Source organism: Rhinoderma darwinii, chromosome 7, assembly GCF_050947455.1.
Source record: "Rhinoderma darwinii isolate aRhiDar2 chromosome 7, aRhiDar2.hap1, whole genome shotgun sequence".
NCBI classification, from domain to species: domain Eukaryota; kingdom Metazoa; phylum Chordata; class Amphibia; order Anura; family Rhinodermatidae; genus Rhinoderma; species Rhinoderma darwinii.
Window position 1 is genome coordinate 142,280,813 of NC_134693.1, and position 21,034 is coordinate 142,301,846.

Below are 21,034 nucleotides of genomic sequence, written 5' to 3' on the forward strand. Positions count from 1 at the left end.
TATAATGTATATAAGTGTCCCGCATATAATGTATATAAGTGTCCTGCATATAATGTATAGAAGTGTCCCGCATATAATGTATAGAAGTGTCCCGCATATAATGTATATAAGTGTCCCGCATATAATGTATATAAGTGTCCCGCATATAATGTATATAAGTGTCCCGCATATAATGTATATAAGTGTCCTGCATATAATGTATATAAGTGTCCCGCATATAATGTATATAAGTGTCCCGCATATAATGTATATAAGTGTCCTGCATATAATGTATATAAGTGTCCCGCATATAATGTATATAAGTGTCCCGCATATAATGTATATAAGTGTCCCGCATATAATGTATATAAGTGTCCCGCATATAATGTATATAAGTGTCCCACATATAATGTATACAAGTGTCCCGCATATAATGTATAGAAGTGTCCCGCATATAATGTATACAAGTGTCCCGCATATAATGTATATAAGTGTCCCGCATATAATGTATATAAGTGTCCTGCATATAATGTATATAAGTGTCCTGCATATAATGTATATAAGTGTCCCGCATATAATGTATATAAGTGTCCCGCATATAATGTATATAAGTGTCCCGCATATAATGTATATAAGTGTCCTGCACTTCTTTTGACGAGGCTGTATTTTTACGCGTCGTCGTTTGACAGCTGTCAAACGACGATGCGTAAATAACAGGTCGTCTGCACAGTACGTCGGCAAACCCATTCAAATGAATGGGCAGATGTTTGCCGACGTATTGGAGCCCTATTTTCAGACGTAAAACGAGGCATAATACGCCTCGTATACGTCTGAAATTTGGCCGTTTGAACATACCCTGAGGTGAATCAGGCAAAGCAGCCCGGGGTCTATTAGAAATTTGCAGAACTTTTAATTATATAATTATAAGTTCAATTTTCCTAAAACCAGAATTCCCCGTTAATATTCCCCAGTGATTGCTCCGGCCGCTCTGTACGCTGGGGTCTATTCACATTGTACGTTTTCAGGGTCTGGGACTTTAATGTAACTGATCTGTGTGTCTTCCAGGAGGTGGCGAGCAGGCGGGTGACATCACAGGGAGGAGGGGCAGTCGTGAACGCAGGCTAGGCTTGCTCTGACTTGCCCAGCTGATCAGTGAGCCGCAGGCCCTTAGTGTGACTCGATACTTGAAGCCGAGACTCCTCACCTGGCAGGAGGTAAGTGACCTCATAGACACCGGGTATAAGGAGCGCACAGGGAGAGACGGGTATAGGAAGCACACAGGGAGAGCCGGGTATAAGGAGCGCACAGGGAGAGCCAGGTATAAGGAACGCACAGGGAGAGCCGGGTATAAGGAGCGCACAGGGAGAGCCGGGTATAAGGAGCGCACAGGGAGAGCCGGGTATAAGGAGCGCACAGGGAGAGCCGGGTATAAGGAGCGCACAGGGAGAGCCGGGTATAAGGAGCGCACAGGGAGAGCCGGGTATAAGGAGAGCACAGGGAGAGCCGGGTATAAGGAGCGCACAGGGAGAGCCGGGTATAAGGAGCGCACAGGGAGAGCCGGATATAAGGAGCGCACAGGGAGAGCCGGGTATAAGGAGAGCACAGGGAGAGCCGGGTATAAGGAGAGCACAGGGAGAGCAGGGTATAAGGAGCGCACAGGGAGAGCCGGGTATAAGGAGCGCACAGGGAGAGCCGGGTATAAGGAGCGCACAGGGAGAGCCGGGTATAAGGAGCGCACAGGGAGAGCCGGGTATAAGGAGCGCACAGGGAGAGCCGGGTATAAGGAGCGCACAGGGAGAGCCGGGTATAAGGACCGCACAGGGAGAGCCGGGTATAAGGACCGCACAGGGAGAGCCGGGTATAAGGACCGCACAGGGAGGATTATTAAAGTACACAACAGGCTTGAACTTTTCCCAGGCAGTGTGGAACTACAAGTCCCAGCCTGCCCTGCCAGCTCTGTGTGACAAGGGGCGCAGTAGAGAAGGTTAGCCACAGATAAGGGCTCCCCATTCTGGATATGATGACAGGAGAGCTATGCAGGTCATCCTGGGACTTGTAGTTCTCCACCGGCTGTCTCTTTAGATATCAGCCTGTATGTAGCTGTTGTTCCCGCTGGAGCTGGTTTTGTGTTTGGGGTTTTCCCTATTGAATTCAATGAAGAGGTAAAACACGCAACAAAAACAGATGTTGCGATTTTTGCGGTGGAAAAGCTTCGATTCCAATCAAAAAAACGCATCTTAGAAAGGAAAAAAATCGTATTACCCAGAATTCTGTGTTTCTTCATCCGGGCCGCCCTCCTGGGATGCCGTTTCATCCCACGTGACCGCTGCAGCCAATCACAGGCCAATCACAAGCTGCAGCGGTCACAAGGGATAAATCGTTATCAGCGGGTAATTACGGGCGTTTTTGTTTTTTTCCGCAGCGGACATTGCGGCCAAAAAATGATATCACAATTTGGTGCGGTTTTCCATCCGGAATTCCCTGCGGCCGCCAGGGCAGATACACTGTGTGCTTTTACGCAGCGTATCCGCCCTGTGTGGACGTAGCCTGGTAGTGTCAGGATATATAGCTGCAGGTGTGTGACAGTGTCGGGTGTTGTGAAGAAGCTCGGCCGCGCCTACAACATCATCACCCCGCGGGCGTTAATATATTATATGCTGATAATGGTTATTAGGAGGAAACACGCGCCATCATAACGGCGGACAAAGGTGTACGGAACAACTGACGGGTGAGATGGGTGGGGCAGAACTGACAGGTGAGATGGGTGGGGCAGGAGGTCATGTGACTAGGAGGCGGTGGGGCAGGTGCAGCGCTGAGAGCTGTCTCTATATGTGTAAGGTTAAAGGTCTAACGAGTGGGGGAGGGGGTTACCTGCGGCTGTGGGCCGGGGGCTGCGCTACACGTATTGTAATTCTGCGGATTGATTTTAACTCTTGAGTGACCGCTGCCGTCCACAAGATTACATGCAACTCAATGGATTCATCTGGACTGCAGCTGGAGCTCAAGAGTTAAAATCAATCAGTAGAACTACAGAAAGTGGAGAGTAGCCCCGGCCGCCCCCTCTTTACAGATCACGTGACCAATGAGAGACTACGTTTTAGGGTTTATTCACACAGGGCAGTTTTGGTGCAGTTTTTCAAGTATAAAGAGAAGTAGAATCTTTCCTATATACCGTACGTCTCCTGGATGATCCACTCCTGGTTGTGGCTTCAAAAACTGCACAAATAAACTGCACCAAAACTGCACAGTGTGAATATGCCCTGACCGTCTCTAGAAGTAAATCTACCCATCAGCATTTCTTCTTATCTGGGGCCAGTTTTGCATTCCGACCCTCAGTTAGTGCCTCCTGGGTCCTGGTGCCTAACTCCTATGAATGGCGTGAGGTCGCGCTGTACATTAGTGTAATGAGAAGTTCATGACTCCATCGCTGCCTGACCTGCGCCTCCTCACCGCTCATTTATAGGACAGTTATTTTATTCTGCAGGGAAGGGGGGGGGGGGGGACACAGAAATCATAGGACCCCATAACAAAACGTAATATGGGCCCCATCCCCCGCAGAAAGCTCCAACAAACGTTCTTATTTTTTATAGAGTTCGCAACAACAGATTTTTATAGTGGGAGCTCCGTTATTACTGATGCACCATGGGAGCAGTGTCCCGGTATCTCTCCCCTGTGCGTCGTGTAATGGATTGGGGTGCATGTCCTGTTGATGGATCTGGCTGAGGCTAAAAACTGCACCTTTTTATAAGCGAAAAAATGGAGGAATATTTAAAAATAAACAAATCACGCTCCGCACATCTGTGAAGCCTCGCCAACCTTACCCGACTCGTAAAGCGCTTCAAAAATATGGCACCCAATCTGAACACCGTATTTACACCAGACAATGGACATAAACACATTGATTAATCTCCCCAGTACAGCTTTACATCCCCCTGTACACGGCATATAACAAACACTTCCTGCAGCCGCCACTAGGAGGCGCTCACCTCATACAGATATATACAGCTCCCATAGAGTTACATGATAACATTCTGCTACCTGCAGTCACCACTAGAGGTAGCTTACTACATACAGATATATATACAGCTCCCATAGAGTTACATGATAAGATTCTGCTACCTGCAGCCATCACTAGGGGGAAGCTCACTACATACAGATATATACAGCTCTCATAGAGTTACATGATAACATTCTGCTATCTGCAGCCATCACTAGGGGGAGCTCACTACATACAGATATATACAGCTCTCATAGAGTTACATGATACAATTCTACTACCTGCAGCAACCACTAGAGGGAGCTCACAACATACAGATATGTACAGCTCCTGTAGTTACATGATACAATTCTGCTACCTGCAGCCACCACTAGAGGGAGCTCACTACATACAGATATATACAGCTCCCATAGAGTTACATGATACAATTCTGCTACCTGCAGCCACCACTAGAGGGAGCTCACTACATACAGATATATACAGCTCCCATAGAGTTACATGATAACATTCTGCTGCCTGCAGCCACCACTAGGAGGAGTTACCTGCATATGAATTCATACAGATACCACTGAACTCCATGAAAACGGTAGAAATCTCTATGCATGGGGCTCCCATAGTGCTGGCTGCAGGAAAGTGCATGGCTGTATGTTGGGAAGCAGGCGTTCAGTGTGCCCCTCCCTCCCTTCACGATCCACTCCTGGTTGTAACTATAAAAACGGCATAAAACCAATGTACCAAAACTGCACTGTGTGAAGAAGGCCTTACATGCAGGAGCTTAGTAGTTCAGACCATGAGGGAGGGAGAGGATGTCAGCGGGGCTGAGAGCAGATCAGGAAGTTTACCGGAGGCTGTCAGTCCTGTGTGCCCTCCCCCTCCTTTTAATTTCTGGGATGGGACAGGCGGAGTAATGGCCACTGCTGCTTGATGGGAGCCGAGATCCAGCTGTGTGCGCACATAGTGAGTGTGTGTGTGTGTAATGTATACAGTGTGTGTGTATATGTGTGTAATGTGTACAGTGTGTATAATATGTATGTAATGAGTATGTTTTATATATATATATATATATATATATATATATATATATATATGACAAACAGATCTGACTTGATTTTTAACTATTGAGCTACATCTAAAGTCCACATGAGTACATAGAGGTGCATGGATCCTGTGGACTGCAGCTGTCACTCAAGAGTTAAACTCAGTCATGCAGCGCTACAAGGAGTCCAGGTGAAGCCCCGGCCTCAGGTTTCCTGCAGACATTTCTGCCTGGCGTCAATTATTAGAAGCAGCTGATCGGTCGCAGGTATTAGTCGTTACAGAATTCTTCAAATACACCCCCCTCCCCGGTGTTTGTGTCTTGTCTGTGTTACTATAGCATTCAGCACAGTCCAGACGCGGCCCCACCTGGAGTATAACCAGCATCATTGTGCACAGTGAGTTCTAGGTTCAAATCCCAAAAAATTCTGCATGTTGCCCCCATGTCCCTCTATTCCCCTTCATTTAGATTTTGCAGTTTTGACTTGTTTTTCGGTATGTTTTTGTAGAAGGATTGGAAACCATCAACAAGCAGGTGATTCTATCATTATTTGCGTTATACGTTCCCTGCAGCTCTGATACATGAGGATTTAATACTTACATTTGACGTCTTATAAGTCCGGCTTCTTGTTCACAGCCGGAATCCACTCAAAACACCAAATAAAAGCACATAATAGATACAGATCGGTCCACAGCAGCTTGCTGATGGTTTCCAGGTTGCAATGGATTGTTTTTTTACACTGCAAAAGGGTAATAGATGTTCATGTTACACTTGCGGACTATATAGATAATACTACTTAAAGGAGAAGCGTCGCGTTAAATGGTCATAGATGATCAAATGATCGCGTCTTCTCATTCGTTATACGCGTGCGGGCCGAATACGAGAGAATTGTATGGAATATAAGTTGTAATCGGCCTTCGGTACTCTGCTAACTTTTTTCTTATTTTCATAGAATGGCTCCGAAGAGAAAAGCAGCGGCCAAGGGCTCCGGCAAAGGGAAGAAGGTCAAGGTGAAGGCCGAGGTCAAGGAGGAGGAGAAGGAGGAGGCCATTCAGGCTCCCGACCGTTTCCAGAGCGCTGTCCAGGCTCTTAAGGCTTCAACGGGGAAGAAAGGGAAGGCGAAAATAGACGCAGCCTGTTCAGTGGTCGGACATGGCAACACAGAGGTGGGTGATGGGCGGCTGCCTGGAGACCACCATATGACCGGGTACTGATCTGTAGTGGGGGGGGTCTAAGGAGGGGACAACCAGGTTGCAGCTAGAGGTCTGGTCTGGGCATGGAGGGTGATGCGGGTGCAGGGAATGGATGGGTGATCTGGTAATTTGGACTCTGTAGGTTCTTCTTAAGGTCTGGTTCACACTGAGTTTTTTGGCAGGCAGAAAAAATCTGCCTCAAGATTCCCACAGGAATTTTTAGGCAGATTTTGACCTGCCTGCGCTTTTTTTGCCTCTTTTTCCGCCCGTGGACATTGAGGACTGCAGGGAAAAAATGCTGCAAAAAACGCTTTTTCTACCTCGCGTTGATTTCAATGGGAGGTCAGAGGCGGAACCGCGGCAAGAAAGGACGTGAAAGCTAAAAGCTTCCCAGGAAAAAGACGCCTCGGCCTCCCATTGTAAACAATGGGGGGGGGAGGGGGCGATTTTTGGCGCTGATTCCAATGCGGTTTCCACGTCAAAATCAGCAGCAAGAAACTCTGTTAACTGGGCCTTCCAATCACGGTATTATCTCCGCTGCGTCTCGTGTAATTGTGTCTTCTTGTGTCAGGTGTACGAGGATTATGACTGCATGTTAAACCAGACGAACATCGGAAATAACAACAACAAGTTTTACATCATCCAACTCCTTCACGGCACCGACGCAAAGCAAACGTTCTACTGCTGGAACCGCTGGGGCCGCGTGGTAAGAACGTCGCACGTCTTCTCTCTACACGTCATTGTACTGGCTACATCTGCTTATATTGTGTTATCCTCCAGTCACAGCTAGAGCTGCATCTTCAATTCCGCTGATTTCCTGTTAGCGCTCAGGCTGCGGGTCTTCACATCTCACAGCTTTGACCTTCAGTGTCAGTAGAAGGCTGGTTAGATTTGCAGATCTTAACGCAGCTCTGGATGTGACGAGAGCACAAAACATTATGTAGTTCACACAGAGATTTTTGGCGCCGAGTTTGATGCGGGAACCGTGTCGCAATCAGCTCAAACAAATAGACGAAACCGTGTCCCATTGATTTCAATGGGAGGTGGAGGCGTTTTTTTTCCGGGACGAATTTTAGCCACTCGCGGGGGAAAGAGAGCGCCATGTTCTTTCCTGCTGCGGCTCCGTCTCGGACCTCCCCTCCCTTGAAATCACTGGGAGGCAGAAAAAAAGCGTTTTTCACTACGTTTTTTTTGCCTGCGGTTCTCAATAGCCGTGGGCCACAAATTCTGCGAAAACCGTGACAAAGTGCAGGAAGGTCAAAATCTGCCTGGAAAATCCTCTGTGTGAACTAGGACTAAGACAGTTTTGTGCTCTAGTCACATCCACAGCTGCATTTACAATTTTGCTTATTTCCTGTTAGCTCTCAGGCTTCAGATCTTCACAGCTCACTGGTCTCCCTACTACTTCAGTGTCTGCGTTCTGTGGTTCACTGCATGAGGTGTATTTGTAGCTCATACTGTACGGTGATTGGATGCAGAAGAATAAAACATCCACAATGTGAACCGAGGAGTCGTCCAAGGCTGACACGACACACAAGCCCCCTGAAAGTAGTAATGATGATGATGATGATGATCGTTATAAAACAGGACCTCTCCCCATTCCTTCATGCTAGATATTTTTCTGTAATGAGCCTCCCCCACCACTGAGGGGCGCTAGCTGTTTTCTGAAAAAAAAATGTAACTTTTTTCTGTCTTGCAGGGAGAAATTGGTCAGTCCAAGTTAAACCCGTTCTCTGATCTGAACTCTGCTAAGAAAGACTTTGAGAAGAAGTTTAAAGATAAAACTAAGAACAACTGGTCGGACAGAGAGAACTTCACTCCACATCCTGGAAAATATACGATGATTGAGGTGGAGCATGACGATGATGATGAAGAAGGAACCGGGGAGGCCATGGTCAAGGTGAGAGATGAAGAGACTGACGAAAAAAGCAGAAACCAGTCGTTATCAGTCTGGACTTAAAGGAGAACGCCACTCAAAAGTTAAAAGTTCTGGTTTGGGTGGAATTTACAGTCATCCCAACCCAACGTCCACCCCCGAATTCTAACCCACCTAGAAAGCCCGCTACCAAGATCTTCCCTCTCCTAAGTGGACAGAAAATGAAACTTTAGCAACCAATGTCAGGCAGCTGCTGCCAAGCAAATCAAATCATGTAAGTCTTAAAAAGAGGCCCAGATTCTCATGACCGGAGTTAGATTGGACTGTATACAAATCACTGGTCAGACGCATGGAATATTGTGCATCGTTTTGGGCTCTGGTGTATAAGAAGGACATGGCTGAACTACGTCACAGAAGTGATCAGAGCTTGAATATTCACGAGTGCTCCCCTTTTATCCTCCACAGGTGGACACCGTAGACGGCGTGTGTAAGAAGGTCCGACCCTGTTCTCTGGACAAACCCACCCAAGATCTGGTGTCTCTGATATTCAACAGTGACATGTTTAAGGACGCCATGCAGACCATGAACCTAGGTACCGGTATAGATCCGCGCTGACTGGGGGAGGGTCACGTGCAAGCAGAACTATGGGGGTGGGGTACTGAGGGGTGACCACGCGGTGATGAGCTTCAGCTTTGTATTTCAGATATAAAGAAGATGCCATTAGGAAAGTTGAGTAAAGCACAAATAGCGAAGGGGTTTGATGCTCTAGAAGAACTTCAGGCCGCGCTGGACAGAAAGGCGGCCAAGAAAAATCTCAGTGAACTCTCCTCCCGTTTCTACACCATCATCCCCCACAACTTTGGACGCCAGACGCCCCCCATCATTGACAGCCTGGAGGTGTTACAAGCCAAGAAGGACATGTTACTGGTACCAGGCCTCGTTATTATCCTGTGCCCTATTACCCTCCCTATGCAGCCATTGTTATTCATGACTACACTCCTACTCTGAGGTTGTCAGCCCCGCCCCCTTTTTAATAACTTTTTATTAATCCGGTCCTCCAGGGACTAGCTGATCTTGTTGAGTCGCTCTATGCTGTGACTACTTTGGCTAATAGAGGGGGGTCCGTTACCTCTCTATGCTGTAATGGGACATGGAAAGTGGCTGTACAAACTTCTAATATCTACTCCACCCAAAATATTTTCCTAAATGTTGCTTGATATCCACGGCCCCAGAGGGGGAGAGATCTTACTGACATTCTGATTCGTTACTATTTTCTTATCTTGGGTGGAGCTCGTTGAAGATCTGCTGTGGTGCGGAGCAGGTCCATGTCCTCCATGTAGAACTTCCAGGTCCATTCTCTCCACCTCCGGGTGTAAGTTCCTCCTTCTGGTTCCTTCCATCAGGTCCTGGCAGACATTGAACTGGCTCAGACACTCCAAGCAGACAAAGTGAAGCAGGAGAAGGAGGTCGAGCTGGCCGAGGTCCCCCACCCCCTAGATGTGGACTATCAACTACTCAAGTGCCAACTCTGTTTTCTGGAGCCAAAGTCTGAAGAATTCAAGGTAATCCTGATCGGGGAGAGGCTGGGTGACCCCAAAACATAACTTGAAATAGTAATCACTGATTTCCTGGTTGGATTGCTAATACACAGCAGCCAATCTGAAAAACAGCTGTAGTGTAAAGCATGGGGGAGGATCAGATTGCATTAGACAATGTAGCTAAGCTAGAGTCACGGATCATAGCTAAGCCTTAATGGAGTAGAGCTGCAGTGTAAAGCAGAAGGTATATTTCAGTCGACTTCAGACTCCAATAGTCCATGCAGCTGGAGCCGTTTATCATAGCTGTGACCTAAATAGCGAGCGAGTGTTACCCGGAGGAATTGACATCTTTTGTCCAAGTGTTTTATTCCAGGGTCCTCGTTATTGTGTGTTGCAGGTGATTGACACTTACGTGAAGCACACGGGACCCTCGTACCGCCAGCTGAAGATCCTGAATGTTTGGCGCGTGGACCGAGAGGCTGAGGTCAGTCATAGAACATTGTGCGCTCTAATAAGCCGCTCGCTTCCTATCAGATCATCGCCGCTCAGTCTCCGCACCTCTAAATGCACTGGAGCTCTATGTGATCCCAATGTGCGATGTGAGCGCTGGTGCAACAGTCAATGTAAAGCAACATAATGCACCGGTTACCGTCCTGATGACCCCCATATACAGGTGTACGGGGCGAGCAGGTGTCCTCAGCTGTGTTCTTCCTATATAGATAAGTGGTGATAAGAAATCTAGCAGACGCTTATCCTTCGTGTCATAGAGACATGTCAGAAGTTTATCAAACGTTTAGCTGCACGTTAACTTTTTTTTTTACACGTTTCATCAGTCCCCCTAGGGGACTTGAACCTAATACTAATGTATTGCAGTCCTGGTAAGTCCTGCCAGAGACACAGCTTAACAGGAGATGAAGAACGGCAAACCTGGGGGCCTTCATGACCACCATTGCACACCCTAATTGCTTTGCGCGGGGGCCGATGAGCTGTCAGAGGGGAGCGCCCCCCTGTTTGTAACATCTTAGATGCTGCGATCGTGCTTGATCGCAGCATCTAAAGAGTTAAACAGACAGTGCCATCGCTGTTCCTGGCTGTTATTCCGGGGTATCAGCTGTAAAACACAGCTGACACCCGCTGCATATGGGGCGGGCTCACTGGGAGAGCCCGCTCCGAACATTAAAATATGCAATTAACTGTATGCAGTTGTAACACATGAATCATGCACACAGTGATGTCACAGCACAAAAATCATGCACACAGTGATGTCACAGTAGAGGGATAATGCACATATCATAGCCGAGGAGGAAAACGCCTAATACTGTTACAATGCGGGTATCATGCACACAATAATGTCATGGTAAAGGAATAATGCAGTAAGCGGGGGCACAACAACTTATCATGGGGCTTCGTGGCAAAATTTAAAAGGAGACTCTATAAAATTTTAAATAAACCTCCTTATATCAGCCAAAGTAATCACTAACTGCACCCGACCTCTGAGTAACCCCTTACTGGCTGCGTTCCATAGCAGCTGCTATACCTGCTTATCCTGCCATGCCTGAGAATATTAACGAAATGATGCAGAGCACAAATCGGCCACTAGGTGGCAGACACACATTGTATAGTTGTTACAAAGCTGCATGACCAGATATTATGTAGCCAGGATTATAGTGTTTACCCCCCCCCCCTTACTTTTTTCTCACGGACATTTGTCTCTTGTCTCCTGTCCCAGGAAGAACGACTCAGCGCCCATAAGGACATTGATAACCGCCGCTTGCTGTGGCATGGCACCAACGTGGCCGTGGTGGCAGCTATTTTAAAAAGTGGCCTGCGCATAATGCCTCATTCAGGGGGGCGTGTGGGTAGAGGGATATATTTTGCGTCGGAGAACAGTAAATCTGCAGGATACGGTAAGATGATATGACACAATTTCAAGATTTTCTTTTTTATATATATCTACTATATTACTGCCCCTATATACAAGAATATAACTACTATAATACTGCCCCTATATACAAGAATATAACTACTATAATACTGCCCCTATATACAAGAATATAACTACTATAATACTGCTCCTATATACAAGAATATAACTACTATAATACTGCTCCTATATACAAGAATATATCTACTATAATACTTCTCCCTATATACAAGACTATAGCTACTATAACACTGCCCCTATATACAAGAATATAACTACTATAATACTGCCCCTATATACAAGAATATAACTACTATAATACTGCCCCTATATACAAGAATATAACTACTATAATACTGCCCCTATATACAAGAATATAACTACTATAATACTGCCCCTATATATAAGAATATAACTACTATAATACTGCTCCTATGTACAAGAATATAACTACTATAATACTGCCCCTATATACAAGAATATAACTACTATAATACTGCCCCTATATACAAGAATATAACTACTATAATACTGCTCCTATATACAAGACTATAACTACTATAATACTGCCCCCTATGTACAAGAATATAACTACTATAATACTGCCCCTATATACAAGAATATAACTATTATAATACTGCCCCCTATATACAAGAATATAACTACTATAATACTGCTCCTATATACAAGAATATAACTACTATAATACTGCTCCTATATACAAGAATATAACTATTATAATACTGCCCCCTATATACAAGAATATAACTACTATAATACTGCCCCCTATATACAAGAATATAACTACTATAATACTGCCCCCTATATACAAGAATATAACTACTATAATACTGCCCCCTATATACAAGAATATAACTACTATAATACTGCCCCCTATATACAAGAATATAACTACTATAATACTGCTCCTATATACAAGAATATAACTACTATAATACTGCCCCTATATACAAGAATATAACTACTATAATACTGCCCCTATATACAAGAATATAACTACTATAATACTGCCCTCTATGTACAAGAATATAACTACTATAATACTGCCCCTATATACAAGAATATAACTAATATAATACTGCCCCCTATATACAAGAATATAACTACTATAATACTGCCCCTATATACAAGAATATAACTACTATAATACTGCCCACTATATACAAGAATATAACTACTGTAATACTGCCCCCTATATACAAGAATATAACTACTATAATACTGCCCCTATATACAAGAATATAACTACTATAATACTGCCCCCTATATACAAGAATATAACTACTATAATACTGCCTCCTATATACAAGAATATAACTACTATAATACTGCCCCCTATATACAAGAATATAACTACTATAATACTGCCTCCTATATACAAGAATATAACTACTATAATACTACCCTCTATATACAAGAATATAACTACTATAATACTGCCCCCTATATACAAGAATATAACTACTATAATACTGCCCCTATATACAAGAATATAACTACTACAATACTGCCCCCTATATACAAGAATATAACTACTATAATACTGTCCCTATATACAAGAATATAACTACTATAATACTGCTCCTATATACAAGAATATAACTACTATAATACTGCCCCCTATATACAAGAATATAACCACTATAATACTGCTCCCTATATACAAGAATATAACTACTATAATACTGCTCCTATACACAAGAATATAACTACTATAATACTGGCCCTATATACAAGAATATAACTAATATAATACTGCCCCCTATATACAAGAATATAACTACTATAATACTGCCTCCTATATACAAGAATATAACTACTATAATACTGCCCCTATATACAAGAATATAACTACTATAATACTGCCCTCTATGTACAAGAATATAACTACTATAATACTGCCCCCTATATACAAGAATATAACTACTATAATACTGCTCCTATATACAAGAATATAACTACTATAATACTGCTCCTATATACAAGAATATAACTACTATAATACTGCCCCTATATACAAGAATATACCTACTATAATACTGCTCCTATATACAAGAATATAACTACTATAATACTGCTCCTATATACAAGAATATAACTACTATAATACTGCCCCTATATACAAGAATATACCTACTATAATACTGCCCCTATATACAAGAATATAACTACTATAATACTGCCCACTATATACAAGAATATAACTACTGTAATACTGCCCCCTATATACAAGAATATAACTACTATAAGGATATGTTCACACGGCGGGGGTCCGTAACGGCTGAAATTACGGGGATGTTTCAGCCTGAAAACATCCCCGTAATTTCAGCCGTACCGGCATGTGCAGGCGCTTGAATGCCGCGTCAATTACGGCCGTAATTAGCGCTGCTATTCATTGGAGTCAATGAATAGCGGCTCCAATTACGGCCAAAGAAGTGACAGGTCACTTCTTCTACGCGGGCGTCTATTTACGCGCCGTCATTTGACAGCGGCGCGTAAATATACGCCTCGTGTGAACAGACAAACGTCTGCCCATTGCTTTCAATGGGCAGATGTTTGTCAGCGCTATTGAGGCGCTATTTTCAGACGTAATTCGGGGCAAAAACGCCCGATTTACGTCCGTAAATAGGCCGTGTGAACATACCCTTATACTGCCCCTAAATACAAGAATATAACTACTATAATACTGCCCCTATATACAAGAATATAACTACTATAATACTGCTCCTATATACAAGAATATAACTACTATAATACTGCCCCCTATATACAAGAATATAACTACTATAATACTGCCCCCTATATACAAGAATATAACTACTATAATACTGCCCCTATATACAAGAATATAACTACTATAATACTGCCTCCTATATACAAGAATATAACTGCTATAATACTGCCTCCTATATACAAGAATATAACTACTATAATACTGCTCCTATATACAAGAATATAACTACTATAATACTGCCTCCTATATACAAGAATATAACTACTATAATACTGCCCCTATATACAAGAATATAACTACTGTAATACTGCCCCCTATATACAAGAATATAACTACTATAATACTGCCTCCTATATACAAGAATATAACTACTATAATACTGCTCCTATATACAAGAATATAACTACTATAATACTGCCTCCTATATACAAGAATATAACTACTATAATACTGCCCCTATATACAAGAATATAACTACTGTAATACTGCCCCCTATATACAATAATATAACTACTATAATACTGCCTCTATATACAAGAATATAACTACTATAATACTGCCCCCTATATACAAGAATATAACTACTATAATACTGGCCCTATATACAAGAATATAACTACTATAATACTGCTCCTATATCCAAGAATATAACTACTATAATACTGCCCCCTATATACAAGAATATAACTAATATAATACTGCCTCCTATATACAAGAATATAACTACTATAATACTGCTCCTATATCCAAGAATATAACTACTATAATACTGCCCCCTATATACAAGAATATAACTAATATAATACTGCCCCCTATATACAAGAATATAACTACTATAATACTGCTCGTATATACAAGAATATAACTACTATAATACTGCTCCTATATACAAGAATATAACTACCATAATACTGCCTCCTATATACAAGAATATAACTACTATAATACTTCTCCTATATACAATATAACTACTATAATACTGCCCCCTATATACAAGAATATAACTACTATAATACTGCCCCTATATACAAGAATATAACTACTATAATACTGCCCCTATATACAAGAATATACCTACTATAATACTGCCCCTATATACAAGAATATAACTACTATAATACTGGCCCTATATACAAGAATATAACTACTATAATACTGGCCCTATATACAAGAATATAACTACTATAATACTGCTCCTATATCCAAGAATATAACTACTATAATACTGCCCCCTATATACAAGAATATAACTAATATAATACTGCCTCCTATATACAAGAATATAACTACTATAATACTGCTCCTATATCCAAGAATATAACTACTATAATACTGCCCCCTATATACAAGAATATAACTAATATAATACTGCCCCCTATATACAAGAATATAACTACTATAATACTGCTCGTATATACAAGAATATAACTACTATAATACTGCTCCTATATACAAGAATATAACTACTATAATACTGCTCGTATATACAAGAATATAACTACTATAATACTGCCCCCTATATACAAGAATATAACTACTATAATACTGCTCCTATATACAAGAATATAACTACTATAATACTGCTCCCTATATACAAGAATATAACTACTATAATACTACTCCCTATATACAAGAATATAACTACTATAATACTGCCATTATATACAAGAATATAACTACTATAATACTGCCCCCTATATACAGGAATATAACTACTATAATACTGCCACTATATACAAGAATATAACTACTATAATACTGCACCTATATACAAGAATATAACTACTATAATACACACCTCTATATACAAGAATATAACTACTATAATACTGCCCCCTATGTACAAGAATATAACTACTATAATACTGCCCCCTATATACAAGAATATAACTAGTATAATACTGCTCCTGTATACAAGAATATAACTACTATAATACTGCACCTATATACAAGAATATAACTACTATAATACTGCTCCTATATACAAGAATATACCTACTATAATACTGCTCCCTATATACAAGAATATAACTACTATAATACTGCCCCCTATATACAAGAATATAACTACTATAATACTGCCCCCTATATACAAGAATATAACTAGTATAATACTGCCCCCTATATACAAGAATATAACTACTATAATACTGCCACTATATACAAGAATATAACTACTATAATACTGCACCTATATACAAGAATATAACTACTATAATACGCACCTCTATATACAACAATATAACTACTATAATACTGCCCCCTATATACAAGAATATAACTACTATAATACTGCCCCCTATATACAAGAATATAACTAGTATAATACTGCTCCTGTATACAAGAATATAACTACTATAATACTGCACCTATATACAAGAATATAACTACTATAATACGCACCTCTATATACAAGAATATAACTACTATAATACTGCCCCCTATATACAAGAATATAACTACTATAATACTGCCCCCTATATACAAGAATATAACTACTATAATACGCACCTCTATATACAAGAATATAACTACTATAATACTGCCCCCTATATACAAGAATATAACTACTATAATACTGCCTCCTGTATACAAGAATATAACTACTATAATACTGCCCCCTGTATACAAGAATATAACTACTATAATACTGCTCCTATATACAAGAATATAACTACTATAATACTGCCCCCTATATACAAGAATATAACTACTATAATACTGCCCCCTATATACAAGAATATAACTACTATAATACTGCCCCCTATATACAAGAATATAACTACTATAATACTGCTCTTATATACAAGAATATAACTACTATAATACGCACCTCTATATACAAGAATATAACTACTATAATACTGCCCCCTATATACAAGAATATAACTACTATAATACTGCCCCCTATATACAAGAATATAACTACTATAATACTGCCTCCTGTATACAAGAATATAACTACTATAATACTGCCCCCTATATACAAGAATATAACTACTATAATACTGCCCCCTATATACAAGAATATAACTACTATAATACTGCTCCTATATACAAGAATATAACTACTATAATACTGCCCCTATATACAAGAATATAACTACTATAATACTGCCCCCCTATATACAAGAATATAACTACTATAATACTGCTCCTATATACAAGAATATAACTACTATAATACTGCCCCTATATACAAGAATATAACTACTATAATACTGCTCCCTGAATATAACTACTATAATACTGCTCCCTATATACAAGAATATAACTACTATAATACTGCCCCTATATACAAGAATATAACTACTATAATACTGCCCCCCTATATACAAGAATATAACTACTATAATACTGCCCCTATATACAAGAATATAACTACTATAATACTGCCCCTATATACAAGAATATAACTACTATAATACTGCCCCCTATATACAAGAATATAACTACTATAATACTGCCCCTATATACAAGAATAAATCTACTATAATACTGCCCCCCTATATACAAGAATATAACTACTATAATACTGCCCCTATATACAAGAATATAACTACTATAATACTGCTCCCTGAATATAACTACTATAATACTGCTCCCTATATACAAGAATATAACTACTATAATACTGCCCCTATATACAAGAATATAACTACTATAATACTGCTCCTATATACAAGAATATAACTACTATAATACTGCCCCCTATATACAAGAATATAACTACTATAATACTGCCCCCTATATACAAGAATATAACTACTATAATACTGCACCTATATACAAGAATATAACTACTATAATACGCACCTCTATATACAAGAATATAACTACTATAATACTGCCCCCTATATACAAGAATATAACTACTATAATACTGCCCCCTATATACAAGAATATAACTACTATAATACTGCTCCCTGAATATAACTACTATAATACTGCTCCCTGAATATAACTACTATAATACTGCTCCCTATATACAAGAATATAACTACTATAATACTGCCCCTATATACAAGAATATAACTACTATAATACTGCTCCTATATACAAGAATATAACTACTATAATACTGCCCCATATATATATATATATATAATTATATAATATTTGTTTCTAAACCCCTGTACAGACGTCTTTTTGTCTCCTTGCAGTCGGTGTCACCTCCAGTCATCTTGGAATCATGTTCTTGAATGAAGTGGCCTTGGGGAAGGAGCATCACATTACGCAGGATGATTCCTCTTTGAGAAGTGCTCCGAAGGGCTATGACAGCGTAGTGGCGCGCGGAACTACTGAGCCAGGTGCAATCTTCAGAGGAGACTTATCCAGATTTCAGCAGCTCACCCTCATGGCCAGGTTTTATTATTTGCCCACAGATGGTTACAGACTTTATTATACTATATAGCTTCACTCACAATTCTGCTGGCTTCAGAGCTGAAATCTTTCAGCAATCCCTGCTTGCTCAGTGTATTCAACAGTGATTTGTATTCTGGGGAGTATTCTCTTAACACCAGACGCTATACAGTCATCTGATGTGGAAAAAAAATTAACTGCCCCTTGCATTATAGGAGCTCAGCAGAGCGGAGTCTGTCCGCAAGCTTGCTGTTTATAATTAAACAACCAGCAGAATAGTGAGTGCAGCTCTGGAGTATAATACAGGATGTAGCTCAGGATCAGTACAGGATAAGTAATGTAATGTATGTACACAGTGACTCCACCAGCAGAATAGTGAGTGCAGCTCTGGAGTATAATACAGGATGTAACTCAGGATCAGTGCAGGATAAGTAATGTATGTTCACAGTGACTCCACCAGCAGAATAGTGAGTGCAGCTCTGGAGTATAATACAGGATGTAACTCAGGATCAGTACAGGATAAGTAATGTAATGTATGTACACAGTGACTCCACCAGCAGAATAGTAAGTGCAGCTCTGGAGTATAATACAGGATGTAACTCAGGATCAGTACAGGATAAGTAATGTAATGTATGTACACAGTGACTCCACCAGCAGAATAGTGAGTGCAGCTCTGGAGTATAATACAGGATGTAACTCAGGATCAGTACAGGATAAATAATGTAATGTATGTACACAGTGACTCCACCAGCAGAATAGTGAGTGCAGCTCTGGAGTATAATACAGGATGTAACTCAGGATCAGTGCAGGATAAGTAATGTATGTACACAGTGACTCCACCAGCAGAATAGTGAGTGCAGCTCTGGAGTATAATACAGGATGTAACTCAGGATCAGTACAAGATAAGTAATGTAATGTATGTACACAGTGACTCCACCAGCAGAATAGTAAGTGCAGCTCTGGAGTATAATACAGGATGTAACTCAGGATCAGTACAGGATAAGTAATGTAATGTATGTACACAGTGACTCCACCAGCAGAATAGTGAGTGCAGCTCTGGAGTATAATACAGGATGTAACTCAGGATCAGTACAGGATAAATAATGTAATGTATGTACACAGTGACTCCACCAGCAGAATAGTGAGTGCAGCTCTGGAGTATAATACAGGATGTAACTCAGGATCAGTGCAGGATAAGTAATGTATGTACACAGTGACTCCACCAGCAGAATAGTGAGTGCAGCTCTGGAGTATAATACAGGATGTAACTCAGGATCAGTACAGGATAAGTAATGTAATGTATGTACATAGTGACTCCACCAGCAGAATAGTGAGTGCAGCTCTGCAGTATAATACAGGATGTAACTCCGGATCAGTACAGGATAAGTAATGTAATGTATGTACACAGTGACTCCACCAGCAGAAGAGTGAGTGCAGCTCTGGGGTATAATACAGGATAAGTAATGTATGTACACAGTGATTCCTTCTATATGTGACTGGTGTATTTGCGTTTCAGTATTGCAGCGTACTGGTATAATCGTATAGTAGTCTCTAGCCTGTGATACTCCAGCCGTTAACCCACTACAACTCTCAGCATCTCGTGACAGTACTACTGCTGATCTGGACGTTACATTCCAGTATCCTCTCTACCATGTTATTATGAAAATGCTCTGCAGCTTATCACTCCCCCTGATATTTTTGCGCTTCTATCCACAGATCCCTCCCTGGACCATGAGCTGCTGTTGGATGGAAGAAAGATTATTGTGCCGCAAGGAAAACCAATCAACGTTTCCAAGTACAAGAACTCGTGCTTCTCTCAGAGCGAATACCTGGTGTACAAGGAGAGCCAAGCACGGATGCGCTACCTCCTGTTACTGCAGTTCTAGTGTCTGAGCCCCCTCCCCCACCTCTCCAGGCTCCGTCACTGGTCACGATCTGTAGTTATTCTATGAACTAACGGATCCTGATTATGGAGTTAGTGTACACAAATAGAAAAAGAGAAGCACCTCCAGCTCACCTTCATATGCAGATGTAGTTCTAGGGAAGTTCATGCACGGATCCTTGTGTCGGCACACATTGGACGAGACCAGAGAAATTGGGTTTGAATCCAGCACGGGCAATTCGTTAAAATGGAAGAAATAATTCCAAGTTTAATGGGCCAGTATGTTTGGCAAGTTAAAATCAGGAATAAAGAGCACGGCGTGACATCCTGATAGTGTGGGGAAAAAAATGTGGTAGTGGTAGATAGAAAGCCTACGCGTTTCAGACGCTCCGAGTGTCCTTAATCATGGATGTCACGCCGTGCTCTTTATTCCTGATTTTAACTTGCCAAACATACTGGCCCATTAAACTTGGAATTATTTCTTCCATTTTA

At 41.1% G+C, this 21,034-nt stretch overlaps 1 protein-coding gene across 3 annotated transcripts; it reads left to right on the plus strand.

Moving 5' to 3' along the window:
- The first annotated feature begins 1,084 nt into the window (after positions 1–1,084).
- On the plus strand, positions 1,085–20,780 carry PARP3 (poly(ADP-ribose) polymerase family member 3). Of its 3 annotated transcripts, none has more exons than XM_075832450.1 (11): positions 1,085–1,193; positions 5,965–6,178; positions 6,777–6,911; positions 7,905–8,105; positions 8,547–8,673; positions 8,785–9,008; positions 9,485–9,643; positions 10,017–10,103; positions 11,349–11,526; positions 18,462–18,608; positions 20,377–20,780. In XM_075832450.1, the coding sequence occupies exons 2-11, from the start codon at positions 5,966–5,968 to the stop codon at positions 20,544–20,546; spliced, it is 1,641 nt and encodes a 546-aa protein (XP_075688565.1). In that variant the 5' UTR covers positions 1,085–1,193; position 5,965; the 3' UTR covers positions 20,547–20,780. The 3 variants fall into 3 exon arrangements, with proteins under 3 accessions (XP_075688565.1, XP_075688567.1, XP_075688566.1); XM_075832451.1 differs by lacking the exon at positions 1,085–1,193 and adding an exon at positions 4,858–4,933; XM_075832452.1 differs by lacking the exon at positions 6,777–6,911.
- The last annotated feature ends 254 nt before the right edge of the window (positions 20,781–21,034 follow it).